At 41.1% G+C, this 25,391-nt stretch overlaps 1 protein-coding gene across 3 annotated transcripts in view; it reads right to left on the reverse strand.

Annotated features, from left to right (window-relative positions):
• Nucleotides 1-487: 487 nt before the first annotated feature.
• Nucleotides 488-25,391, reverse strand: part of EPB41L5 (erythrocyte membrane protein band 4.1 like 5) — a 62,485-nt gene continuing 37,581 nt past the window's right edge. The window contains exons 14-25 of one of the 3 annotated variants that reach the window (XM_086465220.1): nucleotides 23,524-23,563; nucleotides 22,284-22,399; nucleotides 11,696-11,862; nucleotides 11,061-11,155; nucleotides 5,800-5,928; nucleotides 5,182-5,243; nucleotides 4,425-4,535; nucleotides 3,777-3,870; nucleotides 2,789-2,866; nucleotides 1,907-1,948; nucleotides 1,358-1,491; nucleotides 488-545 (exon numbers count right to left, since the gene is read on the reverse strand). In XM_086465220.1, coding sequence (XP_086321346.1) covers nucleotides 488-545; nucleotides 1,358-1,491; nucleotides 1,907-1,948; nucleotides 2,789-2,866; nucleotides 3,777-3,870; nucleotides 4,425-4,535; nucleotides 5,182-5,243; nucleotides 5,800-5,928; nucleotides 11,061-11,155; nucleotides 11,696-11,862; nucleotides 22,284-22,399; nucleotides 23,524-23,563 — 1,126 coding nt within the window. Of the gene's footprint in view, nucleotides 546-1,357; nucleotides 1,492-1,906; nucleotides 1,949-2,788; nucleotides 2,867-3,776; nucleotides 3,871-4,424; nucleotides 4,536-5,181; nucleotides 5,244-5,799; nucleotides 5,929-11,060; nucleotides 11,156-11,695; nucleotides 11,863-22,283; nucleotides 22,400-23,523; nucleotides 23,567-25,391 lie in introns of all 3 variants that reach the window. The other 2 variants (XM_086465219.1, XM_086465221.1) reach the window with 2 other exon arrangements.

Consider the following 25,391-nt stretch of genomic DNA (forward strand, 5'->3'; position numbering starts at 1 on the left):
TCATCACTACTGTGAGCCACCGCACGTAGTACGGCCACAAGGTGGCCCTACAAGTTCGCCTAATCTTTCCAATATCACCCTACAGAGAGGCCAGGGACCGCTGCTCACACACCACACAGCAACATCGCAGCCAACGCTTTCCGTTAACACTTGAGAGGCAGCACAGGGGAAGTAAGATTAAACCTAGCGTGAGCAGAACACAACTGGAACCTGTTCCTCACGTTCAGAACTAGCTCCAGCGTGTTATTTCACTTCTCCCGAGGGAGAAGGTCAAACGTGCATGTGGTTTTATATCCCTGTTTAGACTGTAATTCCAGTTAGGTTGCAATAACGTTTAAGTCTCTTCCTGGATTCTAGCAAACCAGCTGGCTGTTTGACTCCCCTTCAGCAAGAGTTTGATCCCAAGCAAGTCTTTTGGAAGGATCCCTTGGAGATGTGTTAGAAGATTTGAGTTTTTACAAGGTGGGAAGTGCAGAAACTCCTTCTTCTAGAGTTCAGTGGTGAGTAAACATTTCGTTCTTATTGTAGCACTCTCAGTAACTGGGCTAAAAGGAAAAAAAAAAAAAAAAAAAAAGAGGCCCTGTAAAATACACTCCCCCCAAAAGATCTGCCATGATGGATGAAAAAAAGAGTAAGATGAGTATTGTTCTAAAGAGCGTTAATAGCTCTTCCCCTCGTAATTTAATGAGGCCAATGGACAACTGGAGAAGAGCAAACGGCATCATCCATTTCGGAAGGGCAGCAGTACCATCAAGGCCACGTGCACTGAAAGGCCTGACCGTCACTGCCACCATTCTGCCTCGCTGGCCCAGCAGGATGGAACAGCAAGGGGAGAGGTTCCTACAGTTTCTGTTCTCTCACTTCCTTACAGCTTGGAAATAATTGGGGGACATCCCCCCACCCCCTCGCCAATCCTCTGACAGGTACTGAAGTACTGTAAAGAGATTTCTCAGAAAATTCATCTAGGCTATAATTTTAGTCCAGTACTAAAATATGTTAGTGGATAAAGAAACTCAAGAGAAAGAATTAAAAAGCACTAATTGATTTTATAGCATTTGCAATAACAGGTTTACCTCCAACGCCAGATAAATTTGTATGTTTTGTGCCTTTACTTACTCGAATTAAAAAAAATGGTTTCTTACCCTTCAAACAGTGTTATATAAAAATATACACACATCAGCTGCTCTAGTTATGACTTCAAATGCTATAAACCGAGACAGAACTATAGTTTACGAGCACAGCAAAACAAGGCAGTGTGTCTAAATGACCGCTGTAACTATCAAGTGGAAGCAGTAAGAGCACGTACTTCCTTCACGCCCCATACAGACTTCTGAAGTGAGGGCTGAGAAGACCTTACTTTGCAAGGACTTCGGATGTCTGCTGGGATGGCGGCAATCCAGCCGACGGCAACAGGGTCTCCGTGCTGCCTTTCACTGCCTTCATAGCTAAGGCAACATCGTTTCCCAAAGGCCCATTGGAAATCAGTCCAGTCTGAATTGGGAAGAATGAAACAGGAAACTGAAATAAAACCCTGCCAGGACAAGACAAGCTAATTTTTCAATATGATTTATTTATAACAGTAAAAACTAAGATTCATCAGCTTCCAGGGTGGGCTCCACTAAATGCAAGTTCTGAAAGAAACCTTATGGAATTTACCTGCGATATAATGCAGCAAAAATGAAGTTTAAATATTAACAGGATATGTATGTTGTTTGATTTGCTCCAGCTGAATTAATTTGCTTTATTTTTGGTCTGGTACATTACTTTATGGGCTTTCAAATTGTTACAAATGACTGTATTTTACTATTTTACTTGAGCTCCTGTTTCTTAACCATGACAAAAGCTTGCTTTTTTTTTTTTTTTTCCTCCTCTTTTTTTGTTGTTAAGGAATGGTCAAATAACTCACTGGCACTATCCACCTCGGTGTTATCGTGGGCTGGGAAGACACCTACAAAAAGCAAACAAATGCTCATTAGAAAAGGTTGGAAGTACCTGAGAACATCCTCAGAACAATATTGCCTCCCAAAACAATCTCGGATATTTGCCCATCGCCAGTCTTTGAACCACGCTAGCCATTAGCTACAGATGATGTGACTTCATGCCAAAGGTAGAGGTCGCCACGCAGCGTACAGCTAATACCCACCCACACACAGAAACCCGCTGGCAGCAGTTTCAGCATAGCGCTCCCTTCCAAAAGGCAACCGAACCCACCATTTTCTTCTGCTTTGTGGACAAAGTTAACCAAGAGCACGCTTCTGTGAACAGTTTAAAGGTCCCACTCCTTCCCCTTCTCTTTGGTGCACGCAGTATGACTCCTTTTTCGCTGGCACAGATTACAAGAGATATTTTTTTATCTATATAAAGGGTTGATTTGTTCTAAAAGTTAACTTTTCAAGTATTTATTTTTTACATATATACACACAGCGAGATACATCTGTGTGTATATACACATTTACATATCATTTCTGAAGTATTAAATATATCCAAAAGCCTGAGGAGCAGGCTGGCACTTGCAGCTGTACTAAAACAGGACTGCAGGCTCTTGGGGCACGGACACAAGTTAACTCTTCAGGTTCCTTCACTTCCATTACAAAGCTGCAGGGTCCACAACCCTGTGCCAGCCACCCTTCAAGCAGGGGGGCACATATGCATGATCCAGGTCAATCACCACTTCACTCTGCTGCAGCAGGTCCAAGCCTGGTGGACAGACACTAAAGCCAGAGGAGAGTTTATGAATAAAAACCATTGTACATGTGAAGGAAGAAGTTTGGTTTTGAAATACATTTACCCGAGGTGTGGCTTCTGTAAAGTCAATTAGATTCTCTGTCAATGATGTTAAGGAAACGTCCTGGTCATCTGGAGTGCTCTATGGAATAAATCAGTTTTGAATTGAATTCCCAGTAGTAATCAGATAGGTCTGCTGAATACTCTAGTGGATTCCCAAGTTAGAGACCAGTGTCCTTAATGAACACCACTGTTTATCAGGTCTGTTTTCTCAAAATTTTCTCTATGATTTTTTTTTAATAGCCTTTTCGTTTCACTTACTCTCATCAACATACTGGAAACAATGTCATTGCCATGTAAGCTGTGAAACTGTCCCGTTCTCCTACTCGAAGATGGGGTACTGTGCCGTTCGACAAGAAGGTCAGTGAGGTCTGCGAGCTCAGTTTGTGAACTCAGAAGATGAAACTGATAATTATTCAGTGGGATCAACTACATAATACCGGTTTAGAGGGACAACAGCTAAAGGACATGGTGTTTTAGTGATCCAGAATAACCCTTCAGTCTGCTGAAGTAACAGCAGAGTCCAGTGTTGGACTCCTTTTCTTTTGGAGAGCTGACCCCTGAATTGCTTTGTGCATTTCATGGAGTGCAGTTAAAAATTACCTTAGCCTTAAGGTAACCAGAATACAACAATTAAACATTTCAATTTAAACTTTCCCTCTGTAGTTATTTTGATAGAAATTGACTGTGTTTCCTTCAATTCATTCAAGAATTTCATCTCTGCAGTCTCTCTCCTGGAGCATCAAATCATTGTGATATAAAGGGCTCCCCACCAGCGTGAGGAAAAGGACCCTCCGAAAATGGGGTGACCTTTGGAGAGATCTGTACAGTGTCCCTGTCTGCTCCAGAGAGCACTCTCTGGCATTCACCAACGACTGGTATTCACTGAGAGTTATGAGAGGCATGCGGCAAGGTCTGCTGTGCTTGCCTGGAGGCATCAGTAGCTCAGAACATGACACACAGAAACCTTCCAGGCTGGCAGGTGGTGCTACCTTTGAAACAGCAGCCTCCTCAGCTGGAGCCAGATGAGCTGGAATCAGCAGGTCCTCATGGTTGGAGGCAGCGCTGTCCTCATTTAACGCATTACTGAAAGGAGAAAACACTCATCAGCACACTGCCTGCACAGCATGACACAGTGCTGCTGCTGCTTCACTGATAGCTCAACCCAAAGCCACCGGTTCCACGGGAGGGAGACAAAAGACTGATGTTTGTGAGTCTGCTGAAGTAAATGCCTTCCAACTACCTCCACAGCTTACTGCTCTCTTTCATAGTTTCAGCTACAGCTGTGGATAGCCCCAACAGTGTATCAGTGTCTTCAATCTCAAAAGTGCTTCTTCAGCCCCTGTTTCTAATTCTCCTGAAGCCTTCCCTGCCGTCCTCTTTACAGCCAGGGGCAGCAAGATGTCAGATATTTCAGTAGCTTCAGAAGATGAGAGAGATTTGCTTAACTGCTTGCTAGGATACTCACCCCGAGGCCTGGCCTACACTGATGAACTGTTGCAGCAGTAATTAACGATGCATCAGTAAACCTGCTTAGTTAGCCGTAGCCTAAACGCTCAGCAACTGTTTTTCATCTTTTCAGACCTGTTCATGATCATCTTCACGTGGTTCCTTTACCCCAGAAACACTGAATCACTTACGGAACAAAGGTGTTCAAGGCAGGGACTGCTTTCGGCAGCTCTCTTGGGTCTTGAAATACTGGACTGGCTGCTGGGGGACTACTCTGCATTTTGCCTGACAGGAGAAAGTTCCTGGCACAAACCAACAAAAAACAAACCAAAAACCAGATACAACCTTCCACGGAAAGCTCTTCATGAATCACTTGTTACAGCGTATTTTTGAGATTGCTAGATGTACATTTTATTCAATAGCCCCATGTGGTCTTTGAGGTCTGACACATGCTCATCTTCACAAATGGCCAGGAAATTACATGCTGTAACCCTTTTTCAATGCCCGAAATCCCAGTGGAACTAGCAGTAAATCTCAGCAGAGATTCAGTAATTCTCAGGGAATCAACCGTCAGGTCCGGTTTTTGTGCACAATTTTTTTTCTCCACTATAAAACTGCTACTGTAAACAGACCCATCCCTCCCCCCACACTGAAGTTGTTAACGGGTCAGAAACAACTACAGCGACCAAGGCTGCTGCTGGAACAACGTTTAGCAAAATAAAGTATAGGAGAATAAAGAGTATCTGGATTACCTTGCAATAAAACCGAGCAACCACAGCGCTTGCTGGTTTTCATTTTAAAAACACTCCACGCTCCCCAGGTTAAGCTACGCTACGCAAGGTAAAATGCAATGATCACTGAGCCACTGAAAGCCCACACTGAACTGCAGGTTCTCGGTGCTGTACTTGGGCAACTAGATCACACGTTTCTTCTAAATCTGTTCAGTACCTGGCAGCAGCATCCTGAATATTGGAATTCTTGACGCCTGTCAGGCTGTCTTCTCTCACAACCTGAGAGGAAAAAATCAACACAGATGTAAATTTCTGATACTTGTTTCCATCTTGTGTCAGTTCTGAGATCCACAGGAGACAAGTGCCTCCCTCCCAGCACAAAAGCGTGCTGTTCATCTACCGCTGAAGGACTCAAAACATCGATTCTATGTGAAAACTTCAGTGGAGAAATACAAACAGTTCACCAACACAGCCAAATAAAATAGCAGTACTTGCAACAGAATTTACTAGAATGTGACAGAAGCATGGTCTTAGTCACAGAATCACAGAATAATTTCTTGGTTTGAAGGGAAACTTTGGAGGTTATCTGAGTCAAGGGCATGTTCAGGGCCTTGCCCAGTTACATGTTGAGTATCATCAAGGATGGAGATTCCCCCTTGGGCAACTGTTCGGTACTGGACCATAGCTGTTGCGAAGAAAGGCTGAAAGGCCCTCTTATTCTGCCTTGGACTCGGGCTCTTGGAGCACCCTTATCTTCAACGCCTCTTCTCCAACACCAGGCAATTGAAGAGAAATAAAACATTTGAGAATATCACCGTGCTTATTAGTTATTTACCTTGTGCCCTGCTTCTGCCTGGGCCTTCAGGATATTGCTTTTGATATCTGCCGGAAGCCACGTTGCTGCTGCGATTGGGCTCTCAATTGCATTGTTAAGACATTTATCTGTCAACTTTACCACTTCATCCTAAATGTGAAAAAACCTTTATCAGAAGCAGTTCTCGCATGGAAAAATCTGGGCTGAAGTTTATGAACATCTTTAAATAACAAGGCTCTGAGTAAGAGGACAGTCGGAATTAAATGAAAAAGCACTTTTTCCCTTTATTTGGAACTCAGTTGTAAAGTCACAGCAAAACATAAAGTAAAAAAGCACAATACAAAGTGCTGTGCTAAAAACACAGCGCGCAAGGACTGAAGTGGACTCTAACTTTGCAGCCTAGTCTACCGATAGGAGATCAATACAGCAGCCTCCATACTGTATCCTATCAGTACAGCCTGACTAGAACTTGATCATTTACTCTCAAATGCAAGTTGGGAAGACTTTTACCTTAAAATCCACTTATAAATTAGAACAAAAGTTTAATGTGCCATTAGCTCCCTCTCCCATCACTGATTGTATCAGAGCAAACTGGCAGCCAGATACATAATGAAGACAATTAAAATTGAGATACCTTTCACCACAGTATATTTCATTATGTGAATTGCATTTCTTAATTATAAAATGTTAATTAAGCATTCAGTCTACTAATTGCTATTTGATTAGCGACAGAAGTTAATTAACTGACTGGAAACTAAACCTCGTGACCCTTCTTCTCGGGGCATGACTCAGCAGGGGGAGACAGAGTCCAGCTTTCCTCGCCATATGCCCTCACCGTCGCTGGGCAGGGCAGGCTCTGGCCTGGAGACAAGCGTGGCGCTCCCGCAGCACGCCCCGGCGCGGGCACAACCCTGCTGCGCTCCTCCTTGCGGGAGCTGCAGCGTGCCCAGAAGGAATGAAGCCCGTCGCACAGACAGCGAGCAGGGGAGAGAAGTTAAGAAGAGGGAAATACCTGCCCCCCCCCAGCTCTCCATCCTCTTTTAGTTTTTTTTCGTTCACTGGAAACGGCAGTGAGAACTTCTAGGTAGATGGTCTTTAGAGGGGGGGGGAAAACATTTCCTTTTTTTGTCTCACTCTAAATCACCTTTCAGGGTATCCAAATAGGAACTTGTAAGACTGTCTAAAGGAGAACCTGTTTTTAAATCTTGACCACAGTCAGCAATGAACTTTGCAAAATATTCAAGGGTCAGTGTGAACATAAAAAGGCAGAAGGACCAACAACCACTGTTGCCAATGACTATTTGCTAGCAGATAGTAAGAGATGTACATTCACATAATTAACAAAGACCAACAAAACAATTAAACATTTAAGTGGTTTTATTTTAGAGAAGCTGCTGGAATTATTAAAACTGAATTATTAATATTTGTACAGTCGCGCCACCCAACTGTGATAATCCTTAAATCCTACACTGGACCTCACTGAACCAGACGCTGTATGTAACAGTCCCTGCACAGAATTTCTAATGCATTATTCCAGAACCAGTGACATAGAAAATTTGATTATTTTAACTAGGCACATCAGTACACTGCTGCTTTAAGGACCATTTTGTGGTTTAACTTCCTCTCAGCTTCCTGCATCTGAACAACCAGTTTAACTAGGTCACTCTAATCTATTAGCAATTAAGATTCCCATTCTATACCACCAAGGAAATATTTCCATCAATATTAAACACATCGTTTTCTCAATCCTTTCTATTTTGTACTTGAAAAAAGCACTGGTGTTTTACTGGGTGTTTTAGTGGAAAGAGCATGTAGCTAGAGGGGAAAGTATCTGACAGCTGCTAACGCCTCAAGGTGTCTAATTTACGAGACATTTCAGTTGTTCGCATAAAACAGTAAAGCTGCTGGGGTTTGTCAATATTCTATCTCATTATAAATTTTTATTGTTTCCATGTACTAGACAACCTGTATTTGTATTCTGTTCTTCAATCAAAATATGGAGCTAAGCAGTGAGGTAAAAAGGGAAGGAAAGATTAATGGCAGCAGCAGGGCATGCGATCCCAATCCTTTGTGCTTTCGAGCAGCGTTCCTGGTGCCACTCAAAATCATTTTGTGCAGGGCGATGGCGTCTAATACAGGGACATTTTGGAGCAACTTCCACATGTTTACAGATCACAGCGAATTCAGAAAAAGAAAACCCTCACATCCTTGTATTGCTGACTCTGGAGCAGACTTCTAACACGGGCAAACAGGGTGAACTTTTTATTGTTCATTTCACTTCAGAAGCTGATGAAAGCGGAGCATCGGTGTATTTAAGAGTTATTTGCTCTCTTTTGTCAGACCTAGTCACGGTGCTAGTGAAAGCTGGGAAAGGACAAAGTTGCATTCTTCCATCCCAACAGATTTTGGCAGGGAGCAGTGGTGAAGAATGAGGCCATTCATTCCCCCCATCTCAATTCCCACTCTAGAAAGTTTTCTTTTTTTTCTCTAAGAGAACACAGATAGCTAGATAAATATTTCCCTATCAAAGAAATCAGTCAAGATTGATTGATTGCAAGTATCGAATTATGTAAAGATGATTGTCAGGCCATCTCTGACCCCTGATGGAAAACAGTTAAAGATTTATAATTAATAAAGCTGAAGTGAGCAGTTCATTGGCATTTGACAGTGTCACTTACGAAGTTCAGGATGCAGCTCTGCCTTCATAAGCAGGAAGCTAATGCTTTCCCCGATGCGTTTTACCAAACCTTTTACGTGCTGTAACTGTTCCTAGATAGGCAGGTATCCTACACACCGGGAAAACTTAAGGGAGATGAGACATGCTGCAATTGTAATCACACACTTTCAGAGAGAACCCTGTAACACTGCGTGAAACTGAAGTAACAGCAAGCTCCAGGATCTAAGCTCATTGCAAGGTTTAGTGGATATACTGCAGTCCCATTCAGTTCAGTCAGAAGGCGACGCCATAAACACCTCTTTTACAAAGAGATTAAGCACAGAAGTGCAGAAGGAGAGCCAACAGGTACATTTTGTAACAAACATCATAAGCGGAAATATATTTTTTTTTTCTAAAGGAGCCTTCAAAAGCAGGAAACAAAGTGTTTCTCCTAGTTATTCTTAGGTCACTTTTCAGGACTCATTTCCAAGACATCAACCTTCACCTCTAATCACAACTGGGTGTGCTCCTTTGGTGCTGCTGTAACCTGCATGTCTTTGCAATTTGAAGATACAGAATTTGAAGTATACAGAGACAGTCTCTAGTCCTTGTTCACCTTTTTAAACAAATACCCTCAAGTGAACTTTTGGTAAGCTACATCATAGGCTGGAAAGCTTTATTCAATCTTTTCTACCCAAGGAAAACCACTGATAAGCTACACATGTTTTCATAATACAATTTGCACTTACTTCTTGAAAGCTGAAGTCTCTTTTACCCAAAGAAAGACTCATAGTGGCATACTGTTGATCCATGCATCACATATTTCTCAGTTATGCACATGTTCTTGTTGTCTAATCAGCTTACTGTCACCCCAGTATATGTAACCTCTGATATCCAAAGTTACTCGGCACCTCACATGACAGCAGCTGGATAACTGTGACTGTACTATACTGGCAACTGTTTGTTAGATCAGCTCATTACAGGAATCTTACCTTGCTTACTATATATCAGCCACGATTTAAAAAACACTAACACGCTTTTGCTCCGTTCTCTCCATTTAACTAATCAAATGTTTTTTCCCCTCTCTGTCTGAACTAAAACGAGCTCAACAGGCAAAAATATTCTGAAATGAACTGTGTTCATTTGCTTTAGTTTATGCGGAGGCAGTGTTTTGGCGTAACAGGACCTATGGGCTACGGACTAATCTTCTTAAGAGACTTGGTAATCTTTGTAATGCACTCACCAAGTGGAGAGGTGCACAAGGCATCCCTGACTGACAACAGCCCTTAAAGGGGACATGAGCCACACAGCCTGCAGCACCAAGCACATTAAAGCAGCAGCTTTCTCTCACATGGAGCAGGGGAACGAACGCTCAGAACAGGCTCAGCCCAAACACCAAACAACTCTCTTGGCACCTGGTTCATTTTACTGTTGAGAGAGTAAGAAAAATCATAGCTGCTTCACTGAAAGTTAGATAAATCCTTGGGCCTCCCTGCAAGAGAGGGTACTACAAACAGAAATAACACTGCCAGGTGTTTTAATGTCTCTGCTTGTTCAAAATGCAATAAAGCACCTAAAGCTTTAACACCGGGGAAGCAGAGTAAGGGTAACCTAAATTCCAAATTTTTTGAAGCTATTAAAAAAAAGAAGACTATCCTGCATGGGTGCAGTTGTCTGATAACTAGTGAATCTATGAAAGTTCACTGCTGTCATAAGGGAGGATCCTGTCCTTTCCACTCCTTCTAGCAACACTAGTTATTTTCCCTATGGCTCCGGCATTTCTTTGACCCCTTCCACGAACCTATTTAACAACTTAAAAAAACAAACCAAAACACCAAAAAACCCCAATACTCGAACAAATAAAGTTCAAAACAAAAAAGGGAGGAGATTTTTTTGTTTGCCAATTTGTAAGCTACATTGGTTCACCGAAACATGCAGTGATTCCTGGAGGAGAGAAGGAAGCTGGGGAAGGAAGAGCAAAGAGGAGTGAGGGAGAAGAGAGTCCCTCTCCCTGTTCAAGGCACTGAAGATCATACTTTGGCTCAGCTGCCCGTGGAAATGCGCCTGACTTGCTCAAAAGTATTTCTGAGAGCACTAAATCAAACCACATCACTCCTCTCTAAGTAAACACGCAGAGCACTCACACCTACTTCAGAGAGCAGGTAAAAACCAGTTACTTAGCAGGAGGGACGGATCAGCAGCAAACTTGACTCAAAACAAAATGTCAGGGAGGGTTACCAAAGGCAACTGAAAAAATCAGGAAAGCAGCTCAGCCCCTCAAAAGAGAGGGTGAACTATACAACACCATACAGTCAATAACCTACCGATAAAGAGAACTGAGGAACATTTCAAGCATTTATGCCTTTTACTGCTGTTGATTTTAGAAAATTTCAGCAGGCTGCAGTGTGCATACGTGCACATGCACATCTGCCACTCATCTTTATCCCACTGCCCCGTCACACACTGGTTTATATAAGCAAAGCATTTGTATTTCCTTTACTATCCCCCAGTATTACTCTCTCATATTCTTAAAAATCTTGCAAACGGCCCAAGATAAGTGGAAGACTTTTCAAAATGATCTGAACAAAACACAGTGACTCTGCCAGGAGGAATGAAGCCCAAGTACCTGTACGTTTATGTTTATGTTGGGACGCTCAGCTGGCACAGGGCTGCTATGCTCTGGCTCCAGCTGTTTCAGTTTCAGGAATGTGTCTTCAAATGCTGAAAAAAAGACAGAAAAGATATCATCTACCTAATGTTACTGTGGAGTTATTTGACTTGTAACTTGCGCTCTTCCTGAACACTAATTACATGGTTTCAAAGTTGTGGAAAAAAGCACAGGGATGGGGGAAGCTACTTGCTCAACCTTCAGTGCAGCTTCCAAGCCTACCTAATCACAACACTCTGCACTCCTACAAGTTCATTTACTCAGCCACCCTCACAGTGAATGAGCAAGCAGCAAGAGTTAATTGCTCAGGCGGCTGCACTTCACTGTATTTGTGGCTAAAGTCAGATCCCATGAAACTGTGACTTTTCCCTTATACCTCTGTCCTTGGAAATCAGCTGCTTCCAGCTGAAATGGGGAAAGCTGACCAACTTTGTTGTTCCAGGGGTAGGTAAAACTGTCCTTGTGCATATATCTAAGGAAGCTTTCTAAACCACTTCTGGATTTTTGTAAGGAAACAACCTCATAACAACCTAATCAGTTAACTTTGACCCCACACATCATGATAATAGGGAAAAATCTGTAAGTTTGCTTACGATCAGAGTCTGCTTTTTCAGCAGCAGTTTCCTTTGTGCCAGGATGAGGGCAACTACCAGGCTCTTCTGAATCTCCTGTTGCCAAGCCAACAACGGCATGGCCTACAGCATCATCAATGCAAGTTTCTGGCAACTCCGTGCTGTCTAGCAAATCAACAAGAGGTACACTGCAAAGGCAGAAAGGTGGGCAGAGATATGCAGAATCATGTTACCACTCTTACTGTAACAAGAAAAAGCTTTAACACATGCAATCTCTTTTTTTCAGGCTGTCTTCTGGTAACCAGACACATTCTGTAACAACTGTTCCAGGTAACTAATAAACACTGGCTTTCATTGAGTTAAAAAAAAAGCAACCCAAAACAAAACAAAAAACCCCCAAACATGCCACAACATTTCATGTCTGTAGAAGTGACTTCATAACAGAACAGGTCCACATTGCCTGCTGCTTCATCACATAGCAGTGGAAAAAGTGAAGGGAGAAGGAGGGAAGTTTTTATCCATTAAATACTTTTCAAAACAAACACCTGGAGGTTTTCTAACAAACTCAAGGTACACTTTAGGATTTTTAAGGGAGAAAAAGAACAGTTAGGGGGAGGGAAGCTGATACTGTTCACAAAAAGCTATTTATACAGCACTTCACCCAACACTTGTAAGCAGAAGAGAAGGCAGAACGCTGCACTGCACAGGTCTGCACTGACACTCTGTTATGGTTAGGCACACCTATAACTAGTTTCACTTTTATTAACTTGGGCAGAGACATCAATGAAACCTTAGCAATAACAGTATTTTAAGTGAACCCACAGCATGTACTCTGTACCCTGTTAGGATCACTTGTTTCACCTCCTTTGCTTTCCACCATCTGTATTTACAATGAAAACAGAAAAACAATTAAAAACAAAAGATGTGTTACAATGCATACGTTGTGCAAACAGTCAGGAGGAATCTCATCTGTCTCTTCAAAGTTCAGGAACAGCTACAGCTATCCTAACAGCAACTGCACCAAATACGGAAACAATAACTGCTGCAGAACATGATGGTTGCTCAGACAACCTGTGCACACAACTGCCGTTTGACTGTCGCCCATTTCAATCAACAACCACACTTACACACAGTTTGTTTGCAATACTGGTTTAAGAAGAAAAATCTATCACTTTTGAAAGTCCTGTCCCAAACATAAGAATGACAAAACCAAGCAAGTACCCGCCGCAACAGAACTCACCCTTATGCACGGGCAGAGATGCTTCCTACTTGACAGTTAGGACCAGCTCCTCCCTTACCACTACCAGGCTAATGCCCCTTGCCTCCCTCCAGCCCCTGGGATTTGGAAGCAGGCCTGCATTGTCACTAGAGGCTCCAGGAAAAAACTCCTCCCCCCAGCTCAAGCACCCCAAAGAAACCTTCCAATGTTAAACACATACCTCTGAAACAGATTACAGGATATTACTGTTTCAGTGCTAATAATGTACGAATCATCTCAAGACAATTAATTGCTATGAGGCAAACTGAGGTCACTTGCTTGATTGTCTTAAAGCAGTGGAATAAGAAGCCACCAGCAAATCAAGTAATAGGGAACTTTTCACTCTACTGTACAGCCTCTCTGTGCGCCACTACCGGGAAACGGCAAGCAGCAGGTATCTTGCAAAGGGGGAACGATGGATACAGAGAATCTCAATTATTAGCAGTAACAGGCTGGAATAGATGCTCTTCCAATTACAATTAAGGCAACGACAAAAGCGAGACTGAATCCCGTACCATTCTTCATATGAAGGCAACACTTTCCTTCCTATTTTCTGACAGTTTTCTGTAAATAGCCTCCCAAATGTTTAGTATGACAACCAGGATAGGAAGTTCAGATTTTGCCTGCAGCAGAGAGGTGCTGATGCCATGACCTGTTGAAGGAACTAGGTATAAGCTCCTATGAACTCCACATAAAAGAGGTGATGTAGAGCACCAGTAACACTTCTTTGTGCTGTTATCTTCTAATGCTTTTCTTAGCATTGCAGAATAGTGGGAAAAAAACAAACAAAAAAAAAAATCAGTGAAAAATGAAATTTATCTTCATTAGAAAATTACTAGAATAACTATATCAGTTTTTTTCCCCTCTTATCAACTGCAGTAAAATTTACTAGACAGACAGGAGAGTTGATTCAAAAACCTGCCCACTAGAGATAAGGGCAGTCTGGAAATCAGGTGGCATATTCAAATGGCACACCCAATGTCTAGTGCTGCTCCAAAAGCAGCCTACTACTTAGATTAAGGTGATGAAAGTTTGCAGAAAATCTTACTGCCATTTGTGCCACGGGAAGGAGGACCAGCTGAAGTAGCGTAGACAGCTGGGGTGAATCCCTGCAGCTTCACCCCTGCATCACAGCGCAGCCTCAGGGAAACTAAATGAATTTTAGGCAGACTCAAGAGAAGCCTCATAAGCCAAGATTCAAGTAGGAATTGATGCCATTTTGCCCTCAGACCCACTGAAACACCTACTCAGCCACCCTGAGACAGGTAATAAACAAGAGGAAAAGTCACACTGGAATTTGCAGGCACAAAAGACAGGTTCCCCAAAGGGTATTAAACTGTTTGAGGCCACCCAGATTCCTCACCCTCTTCAGAGCATTCAGCAGGAAGTCTACCATGCAGGCTTCATGAATGGCCAGACTACAGAAGTAAAATCACAAGATACTATTTTCACCACTGCACAGAATTTCTGACTTCTCTTATAAAATACTGATGAACTGTCATGCCAATCATAAGGGAAATAATAAAAGGCTTCCCAGGAAAAGTAGGACTTTAGACAGTCAGTGTGCTGTTCTCAAGAATGAAATGGGCATTAGCTTCCCACTTTCCTGTATCTACCCACACACAAAGGGATATTTGAACTTTGCACAGTTGGAAGTGCCAGGCTTTACGTCTTCAGAATCAACTTCTATCAGCATACTTTAAGAAATATCCTGAAGGAAAAAGCCGATAAATGATACCAGGAGTTCAAGTCATGTAATAAAGGAATAATCAAAGGGGTTTAGTGCACAGAAAGGTTTGTCAGTCCACTAATAAATCACACAGAAGTTGTTACACGCTCAGGGAATTCCCACAGTTAAGGGAGTTAGCTACTGCATTATTTCTTCTTTTTGATCTAAGTATGTACCATACAGCGTACAATGCGCAACTGAGAAGGCTGTCAGTTACAAAGGGTATGATTTTTTTTTCTTATTTCCTAGTTGAAAAGCAAAACAATACTTCATTCTAGTTTGTGAAATACAATCTGCAAAATGCAGTAACTATTCAAGTCTGCTGCAAAAGAGATAATTCTTTTGCAAGTAATCTAATTTGAAACAGCATGGAGCACCATGCAAGCTATTTGTTTTTTCAAACTGGTAGTGACACAGAATAGTTTCTCACACTGACTCTGCAAGGCTGCGCTGTTTGTTAGTTTCCTTCATTTTTGGGCATTCGGTGTTGTATCTGAAGGTAAGAAGAGTAGTAAAGTTAAGCCTGTCACAGTTTCAATTTTTTTTTTTTCCCTAAACATAAACACAAGATATTCAGAAAAAAAGAACTTCCTTTTCCTTTTAAAGTGAGGAAAGCAAAAGAAAAAGGCCTGGGGATGTACGATGCTATAGATAGAGACTGTTCACACACATTCAGTTTCTAATCAAGAGTCCCACATTCCAAGACTCCTGCTGTGTCCCATTTGTTTGCAGATAATTCCAAACACTGACATAGTGTAATACGTGCAAGGCAACGACCACAGGAAAGGAAAGGAAACACCCTTAGGAAAAGGTGCTGAAGGAAGAACCTTTGTGGATGCTAAGCAAAGATCTGTCACCGCCGCACTGTTTAGAAAGAGCCATGTGTTCCCCCCAATGCTATTTCTACAGCACGTGACCTGTCCCTGTGAAAACACAGCTAGGCGTTGTTGGTACTAGTGTGGTACAATTTCTCCATTTGCTATTGAGAGCTGCCACTTACCCTAGCAGAAACCAGGAAAATAATTCTACCTAAGTCAACAAAGTCACACTAAAGTAAGACCAGCACAGAGCAAAGCCGACCCTCAGGATGTATGCAAGATTCAAAGCCACATAGCAAAACCGTGCAACATATCCCACACTAAAGCAAATCAATTCTAAATGTAGATGGATTTCAGGCAACCGGGGTTGCTTCCCCTATCCTGAATCTGAACTAGTTCTGCTGTCATGCAAAAAAAAAAAATCTACTGCAAAAACTTTAGCCACAGTTTTAATTATCAAACTTGCAGTTAATCCCAGAGCAGGCTGTGACAGTCAGCACACGGCAGGCAGCTGGGACACCCAACTCTCAGCACTGGCAGGACAACCCGTGAGGCTGTGCCCAGCTCTGGGCTCCCCAGGACAAGAGAGATGTGGACACACTGGAGGGAGTGCAGCAAAGGGCCACAAAGACAGTAAGGGGTCTGGAGCATCTGACATAGGAGAGAGGGAGATCTGGGACTGTTTAGCCTGGAGAAGAGAAAGCTCAGGAGGATCTTGCACTGGTAAGATCCTGAAATACAAGAGATTCCACTTAAACACAAGAAAAGAACTTTTTTGCTGTGAGACTGGTCAAATACCAGAACAGGTCACTCAGGGTGTCAAGTCTCCATCCTTGGAGATACTCAAAACCTGGCTGGCATGGTCCTGAGCAACCTGCTCTACCTGACTCTGCTTTTAGCATGGGGGCGGACAGAGGCATCTTCCAACCTCAACTATTCTTTAATTCTATGATGGCTACACAAAACTTCTCTGATACCTGAGGAGTCAGCCACTACGCAACCACATCCAAACTTAAAACTGCAATAGAAGTGACTTGTTATTGCAACAATGTTCTTGAATTTCAAATACAAAACTACCCCAAATTCCTCCACTCAAATTAGTGGCTGCTTCTCCCTCATCTACACAGAAATTATATGATATTTTGAAGTTAAAACACCTGTTTTCATTTGCATATTCTTACACAACTTCATAAATAATAAACAAATAGGTCTGCTTCACTCCAGAAGTTTACAACATCCACCTTACAAAATCTAAAACTAAAAATAGCACAACTCTAATCACCTCTGTAGAGCCCACAGATCTTTAATATGTAGCTTGCATATCCTTTTTTTTTCCCAAGCAGAGTTGTAAAAGAGACTCATATTTATTAGCAATCTCTTTGCCCCTGTCAGATGCAAGGTGAGGAGGCCAAAATATCTCAGGCAATATTACGTTATGTCCTGTTATTTCCTTGGTTCTTTGGGTCTGGATACCTAAAACAATATTTTTGTATTTCTGGGCTCTGTGGCAATTTGAAACTCATTCAAACAATTTGAAAATAATTCAAATATCTTCTTTATCCTAAAAGCCAATTTTTAGTGAATTTTTAAGCGCTCTACCAAAACTTTTCCTTTTTTTTTTTTTTTTTAAATAGGAAAAGAATATTGCAATTTAAAAGCAGCTAACTTCAGAAAACACATGAAAACACAGCGCGTTCAAGGGTAAAGGTAGCTCTTCACATCGTTAAAGGCCCGCAAGAACACCACTGAGCCATGAAGCTGGAGTCTTAACCTTTGACTTAACAATTAATCTCGTGAATCATATGGTAACACTGGTGTTTGTCAGGAAATACTTCTGTTTCATTTCAACTGGAGCACAGCAGCAAAGAGAAGGAGAACTTTCTAGAAAGTAAAAAAAAAAAATATTACTCTATGCTTTTTCAGGAGTTCTGGTAATTTTATTCTTAAAAAAGAATTCTACTCCAATTCCAACGAATATTTTTCAGAAAAGGACTTGTTAAAAAAAAATACAACGTTAGTTTTCAGATCAACCATCTACCTTAGTTATTTTTAAATAATCATGGTTCACAAGAACGGGCAGTTACATCCTCTGTCTCGCCAAGATTTTTGAAACCACATTATAACCCACTAGTTGTATGTGTAGTTTTATTACAAATGTAACTTCCTGCATGATTCTCAAAATTAAACCCAGCTAAAAAAAAAAGTATCTGTCAATCATTAGGAAAAACCTTAACATAATTAAAAAGATATATATATATATACATATACACTGTTTTTAATGAGAGAGTGATGGGTGGTTTCTGGTCTGTATGTTATTTCTTCTTTAAAGCCTAAATACCAACAGCACAATACGCAGAGCCTTCGTAATAAAAGCTTTTTCACTCTCTCTAGTCAGATTTGCGTCCGTTGTTCTTATCGCAGAGACAGCTCAAAACGTAATTTTCCGGCCTCTGCCAGAAAGCAGTCTCAAGCTCCAGAAAGGCCCACGTCTCAGAGACTGGTCATGGTGGTTTGGACAGCATAGGTACCAGCACCACTACGCATTCCTGCATTCTTCACATTGCGCTCATGGACAAAAGCGGTGTACTGTCCGTCCGCAGCGCGGGTCCTCGGCGGGGCCCACGGGTCCCACAGGCTTCCACCACGTTGGCAGCGGTCGGCAGCGTCAAAGGGCCTGGATTGTTGGGGAGCGGGAGGGGGCACAATTAGTGAACAGGTATGGATGAGAAAGAGGGTGGAAAAGCAAAGCAAAGGTAAAGACAAGAAGGGTGATGCGAAAAGGCAAGGAAAATGGCATTGCTGCAAGGTAAATACTGCAGGAGAGGGGCATGCAAGGATACGTGTACATGACGACACTGTCAAATAAATCCATTTTCTGCTCAGTATCATGCACGTTTTTGCACAAGTCTGAAATGACAAGTTAAGCTACTTCATGTATACATTGTCTACACTTACCAAATGAAAAGCACTTTATATTTCAAAGCACTTCACAAAACTGAGCAAGAACCATGTCTGTTTTACAGATGGGAGAAAATAATCTGATGTAGGAACAGACCTCCCAAGTACACAGCACATTTTATTTGCAGGAAGCTGAAAGGGTTTAAGTGGCAGCTCTAAATGTACACCTGAAACAAGCATCTATAAGCAGCACCAGTTTTCAAAGTCAGAGGAAAATGCAGATCCTAATGCAAGTTAAAAAAAAAAAAAGGAGAAGAAAATAGAAACTCAGAAAAATGAGCATTACTGTGCAAGAACAAACACAAACCATTCACAATTTAGGTGACTAAAGGACTAAATACTACTGCAGAAGCTGACTGTAGCTATATTTGATTAACCAAAAAAACTTAGCTGGAAAAAGAACCATTTTTAAGAAGGTCACAACACTAAGACCCTGCTCTCTAATTTTGTACATGAAGGCATAACAGTTTGTAAATTTTAAATTCTAAAATCAAAACCACAGAAATGCCGTGCTCAGTTACAGCTAGTCTATACCACAGTTGGAATAAAGCTAGAAAGAGAAGCCGGGGAGAACACTCATCACTTTAAACAGTGTTTTGAAAAATATTTTTATACAGGAGCCCTTAGCTAGAAAACTGTAAGGCTTTAGGCACAAGCATCTCCAAAGCAGCAGGGATAAACAATTTACTGAAATAGCTGAATTTTAAAAGACTTCTAAAAATGGACAATGATCTGTTAACTGTTGTCTGTGTACCAGAATTATTCACTGGTATGTTTTAGGAGAGGCTGATGCTAAGTACAGCCAGGTATCAAAAAAGTGCTTGGAAAAAAAGCACACCCTCATAAACTACTCAAGCAAGGAAATTCCAAAACAAAGGTATTCCTTCGGTTTAATGTAAAATTCTCTATTTAATGACCCAAATCTAAACAAAGTGGAAACATTGTTGCTGTTCATCTAGTGGGGCCCTGGACAGCCCCCAGCTCGAATTCCACCTTCTCATGTTCCAGAAAGCCTGGTTTACTGCCCCCAGCCCTGCCCGAACAGCCAAGCAGGCAGTGTGCGAGTTGCAAGATCATACGTGTTAAGGCAGGGAAGCAAAAAAGCATGCAGGATTCTCAACAGTGGGAAATGAGTACCACTCAGGGATAGTCCTCCTTTAGAAAAGAGAGAGGATTTATATAAACGCCACCCATAGGTATATTCAGATTTTTGGCTTTTGTGAAACATGCTGAGGAAGTGACCCGTGAATACTGATGCCTTCAATCCTCAACAGTTCGTTACATTATCTTCCCATTTCTCTAATTTAAGTGGTTAAATGAAAGCTACACTCAATAGCAGGCAAAAGAAAAAAAAAAGTAATCTCCTACTTATTCCACAACAAGGAAAAATTTTTTAAACCTTTGTCTCCTGTCCTCTCTTAGCACAGGAACAGCTTCTTGAGAAAAGACTAAAGGTAGAAAGACACTGATTGTGTTTTAGGCTTCCCAGCCTTACAGCTAATATTCCAAACCGTTTTCAGACCATGCAGACCAGTACAGTTTTCCTGTACTGACAATTTTACAGAAATGGAGTGAAGAAAAAAAAAAAAAAAACACTAAAATCCTTCCTATCTGGCAAAGTATTCTACAATCTGGCACAATTGCTGTTGGCAGCTGCAGCATTAACATTTTAAATTAAAGGAAACATTGACATTAGGAAGGGATCTAAGCTGCAAGGTAGCCAATACAGGCATCTGCCAAGCAGAGTACAGAAACTCATGAGGTCAGGACCTTACTCTAAACCTCTTCAATTTAACCATCTACAAAATCCCCAGTCCAAAAGATTTTGGTGTTCTCAGCAATCCTTGGCAAACTCTCTCTAAAAGAAGACTATTTTTCCGACAGAAAGCAAAGATAATTCATGCAGAAAGAGGCCAATTAAAGACAGTAGCAGTTGAAAGAGATCTTGTTAGCAGCATCGAGACAGTAAGACTTGAAGGAGCAATAGCCAAGTCACAGCCCCCGCGATAAATATGTATGTTCTGGCAATTACATTAATCCAACCCCACTTCCCATCCAGGAAAGCAGAATGTAGCTCAGTTGCCAACTCAGCTCCAAACTGTTGTCTTCTTCCTACACCTGGATTTGCCCTTTATTACAGGCAGTACTGTTTCCAGTGAACACATTAAAACCTGTTTGCCAGAAGACAACCACCCTCAATAATAACGATATGTCTCTAAGAAACATACACATATGCAATACAAGCATTACACTCTCAATTAAAATGCATCAATTGCCAAAACGCTTGTTTTCTTTACAGCCTATTGTTTTGGGTTACATGAAGGTATAGTTTATATTTTCTCCCAGTCTTCTATAGAAAGGTTACATACTGCGACAGCTGGCATGTAAGCTTAAATTCCTTGACAATGTTCAGACAGACAGGCTCAAGTTCTTAATCCTAAAACAGGCATACCAAGACCAAAACTGAAACAGATCGGCTACAGAGTCCTCTCTGCTTCTGAACAAAAGCAGCAGCATTCCAGTAAGCAACAGAAGCCTTGCAAATACTAGCAAGAACGCTAGCACGAATCAGATACCCACGAAGAGCTGTTTGGAGCAAGAGCCGAACACTTCCACCAAAGGAAATACCAGTTTCTAGCACACATCTTGCAATTGGACCAAAAGAATAAAAAGAAAACCATATCGAAAATGCTGAAGAATAAAGAAACCACCACCTTTCACCCACCACCACGGAAGGAATCGAGCGATCAACAGGATCTCATCATAGACAAGCACAGATTTCAGATACTAGACAAATCAAGGGCAAAAGAAAGAAAAACAGCATTGATCATATGTTCTGATTGAAACTTCAATAAAATGCAACACAAAGCAGAAATACCGTCCCCCAAAATCCACAGTATTAAAAGTCTTTAATCAATAATATTCATGAAATTAAATTACATTTGTCATCACACCGTTAGAAACAGGTATCATCTACTTTTAAGAGATACTGAAGCGAAGTACGTTCATATACCAGACAATGGGAGAACGATCTTTTCTCTTGAGGGCTGAAACTGCTTAGGATAAGAGCTTTTGTGTCACTCCATTCCATTGCTGCTGCTCCTGGAGAGTCTCAAATAAACCAGAATTACCCTTCTGGGATAAGCCATACTGCCTCTGAACGCACAAGCAGATGAAAAAGTTAAGACAATGTGTGCACAAGTACTGGCTTGATATATATGTCAGTTTTGGTTTTGAAATAGCTTTGCAATATAGAATTACTTCAAGAAAAGATAAATGGTATGTACATTTATCTTGAAACAAATCATCCTCATTTTGAGATGCACCTAATCCACAAAACAAATACTCTGATTACATGAAATCAAAGCTCTTATCTTCAGCTTGTGCCATTTTCCTCAAGCTCCCATTCTACCCAGGACAATTAAAAAAAAAAAAAATCAGCTTGCCCATTTGAGAAGATTCAAAAGACGATTGACAAGGATATTGGTTTATAAGGTTCTGCATTTTGTTAAGGATCAAAGTAAGTTCTTGGGCCCCATGATACCAACCAAAGGGTTATGGCAAATGAGAAGGATCCAGCTACCAAGACTTGAAAATTCTGTTCCCGATTTAATAATTTCTTCAGCCCCTGAAGAAATTTTCTTTTGGTTGGCAGTGACTAAGCCTGTTGTCCTCATCTCCCCATACCACACTCACAGCAACAAATCAGCTGCATCATTACTAACTTGACTGTCAATTTATGTTAAAGATACAAGGATGACAGCTTATTTAAGTACAGATAAAGAAACAGCCACTTGAATCATGCATAAGCAAGCAAAATACATTTCCCAGCAAAGCAGAACATACCACTTCTTGTCTTGCTGGCTGGCTCCTGGGCTCCTTGGGAGGTTTTCTATTTCCACTAAGACTGGGGCAGAAGGAACCGTTGTTAGGACAGGTAGGTTTGGTTTTGCATTCCAGCTCTTTGGAGACAGAATATAAACAAGTAAGTTACTATACACACATTTATGAAGCAATGACACACATAGCAAAACATATCACCACTTCTCGTTAAGGGCAGAGCTAGAGCAAAGTTGTTGCCTTCCACTGCTTCCACAGCGCTCGATACCTATGCCCAGTCTTTTCCAGTACTGCACACAGTACTGGGATTGTAATGAATCCATGGCTACTCAAGGATTCCATTAAAAAGCTATGGCCTGCCGTGTCCTTTTCAAATCCATGCAGTAACGCTTTCCTTCTGTAGGTAACTTTGCAATAATGATTGGCACCTTTGGCACTTTGGGTTGCAGGCCTCTGGACTTCCATTTGAAACACAACTGCTCCTGAAAACATAACTCCTTTTGCACAGAAAGCTTAAGGCTGGGCAGAGCAGCAACCTATCTATCAGCGGAGACAGAGTATCTTAATGTTAAAACCAACCATAACCCCATTTCCACCAATACATGACTCTTTCTGTTGCATTCTGCATCTGAAATGCTCCAAAAAGTGAGACAGGGTCTTTCCAAACTCCAAGTCTTGTTTTTCGCTCTCTCAGAAGGAGAGTTACTTTACACTAATGCCCCTTTTCAGTGAAACAAGGCATTCTTTGTACATGTAGTGAGGGGACAGGTGTCTCTGACTTCCTTCCCAAACTCAGAAAACACTGCATTTTTGCTAACAATGTGTTCTTTAATTTGCAGGTGCATGCCTCTCTCAGAGAAAAAAATACTGTAACCAGGAATCAACATAGGTGCTGATGAATTGTGCCCCCCCCCTTTTTTTTTTACTGTTAGCATATAGAATTAATGTGCTTTGGGTAAGAACAACTCTCACACCAAGGTACTTTGTGTACCTATGAAAATCCGCATCTAGAAATAGCACAGTTTCTATAGTACATGCGCATGGGGTATCCTCCTTACTCCAGCTAAATTAACCCTTTAACTTGCTTGTAAATTAGCAGTCATTTCTTGGCATGCAATTCAGTAGTTAACCATTCGTAACTTTCAACTGGTCAACCACTGGATTTTAAGAATGAGTAACAAAATCCTCAAATCGGTTGAAATACACGAAAATTGCCTTTAAAAAGAATGAAAGAGAGAGTCCTTACTTGTGATCCATTAGTTTGGTTGATAACAGGATTGTTTGCACTACTGAAAAAGAATTTAAATCGGAATCAGATCAAACTATTTTTGCAGGCTGGCAGAACTGTAAGGATTTTCAGAAAGAAACACAAAGTCTAACACAGATCTTTCCAAAGTACTTAACTGTTCTCAAAAGAAAAATGTAAAAACTTATGTTTTAGGTCAGTTGCCTCATTCTAGGTAACTAAGGGTATCACATTATTTTTTATTTGTTCAAGCTATAGTTTATCTGTAATTCATCTGTTTTTTCCCCCTCCTTTCCCAAACCAGTTAGGTTTAGAAAGTCTTCCTGATTCAGCAGTAAGGTGGGGAACTTTACAAGCAAAACCGATATAGTTTTAGTTAAACACTGAGCAAAACGTGACATTGTCGAAACCTCACCTACATGCTGTAGCTACTATGTTTGTTCCATAACTAGGACTCTTCTGATTTGAAGCTTCACATCACAAAGATGAGAAAAATTCATGAGTTTCTTCTGCGTACAACCTCTAACAGACTGAATTACTGCTTCAGAGTCTTAAAAGCAGCCATGCAAAATTATGTGCACAGCAGCTCAGCACAGCATTAATAATAATTTTATATTATTAAATATTTAATATATTTCATAAATTAAATAAGACCCATATCCCTATTCCTGATGATTTCTGAATTCACAAGAGACACTTCACATTTTTGAGAGACTTAAACACATTAACACCCTGCTCAATAACGATGCATTATCAATCTCATAGAAAGCAAACTTTATTCCCAGACTTCCAACCTTTTAAAAAACAGTGCCAGGCTCCTACAAGCCATTCACCTTTTGATTTACAGTCTGGACAACAGCTATCCAACCTGGCAAGCTGACAATTCAAATAGATTTCTGTATCTACTTCAGCGATTCCTTAGCATTATTTTACTTAAACACCATAATGTCAAGAATAAACAAGCTCTTCCTTGCCTGTTTCCCAACTTCACACTTTCTCTGTTGAGAGAATGTGGAGGTTACCACAGAAAAGTGCCCATTTAACAGAAATACTAAGGAATACCTTCTGAGTAGCACACTCCCCTGTGCTGAGTTAACACAAAAGAATGGAACAACATACATCTTTCATGATGCATATCAATTAGCAACGCTCTAGCATAGAGTTTCAGAAATGGCATAGATTGCTCTGGAGACTAACATAACAGTGCCACACCTAGGTGCAGATCAGAAGACTGCTGTCTTATCAGAAGGAGAAACTGCATGTGAAGTTTCTCTTCCCACTCTCAGAATGACCTAAGCAGCTTGAAACTCGGAGAATGGCATGACAACACAGCATGACAAGAGCTTGAATTAATCAGACAGCCACTTTTTGAATGCAGAGGATCTTTCAGCACTTTAATGACACCTAGTTTTGAAGAGTACTTTCCCATTTTATAAAAAGAAAAGACAATACATAAGGTCACAAAGACAGACCTCCATTAAAGTAACTGCAATGTTAAGGAATAGAAAGATCCCCTTTAAAGATTACCTATAGATAAATGATGTTATTGAAATAAGATTCAATCGTTATCGTGATTTTGTGTAGAACAGAAGAACTGAAATAACAAGGTATTAGACTATTGAACCTCTGTGAGAATGCAGGTGTTCAAATAATCCTGTGTGGTATTGCTCATTTATCCCGTGCATAGCCCTTACCATGGCTGGCTAAGACCCTGGCCCAGTTAATTAGTAGATAAAGATAGATGAAGATAGATTAGATGGCACTTTTAACTTAAAGTATAAATTTTAAGCTTTAAAGATCGTAAGGCTGACTTAGAATTCAGAAATTGTTAAATGGAACATCTGGAAAGGGTCTGCTGGGAGTGACTG

The sequence above is a fragment of the Leptosomus discolor genome, chromosome 5, assembly GCF_034619465.1.
Source record: "Leptosomus discolor isolate bLepDis1 chromosome 5, bLepDis1.hap2, whole genome shotgun sequence".
Taxonomy (NCBI): Eukaryota; Metazoa; Chordata; class Aves; order Leptosomiformes; family Leptosomidae; genus Leptosomus; species Leptosomus discolor.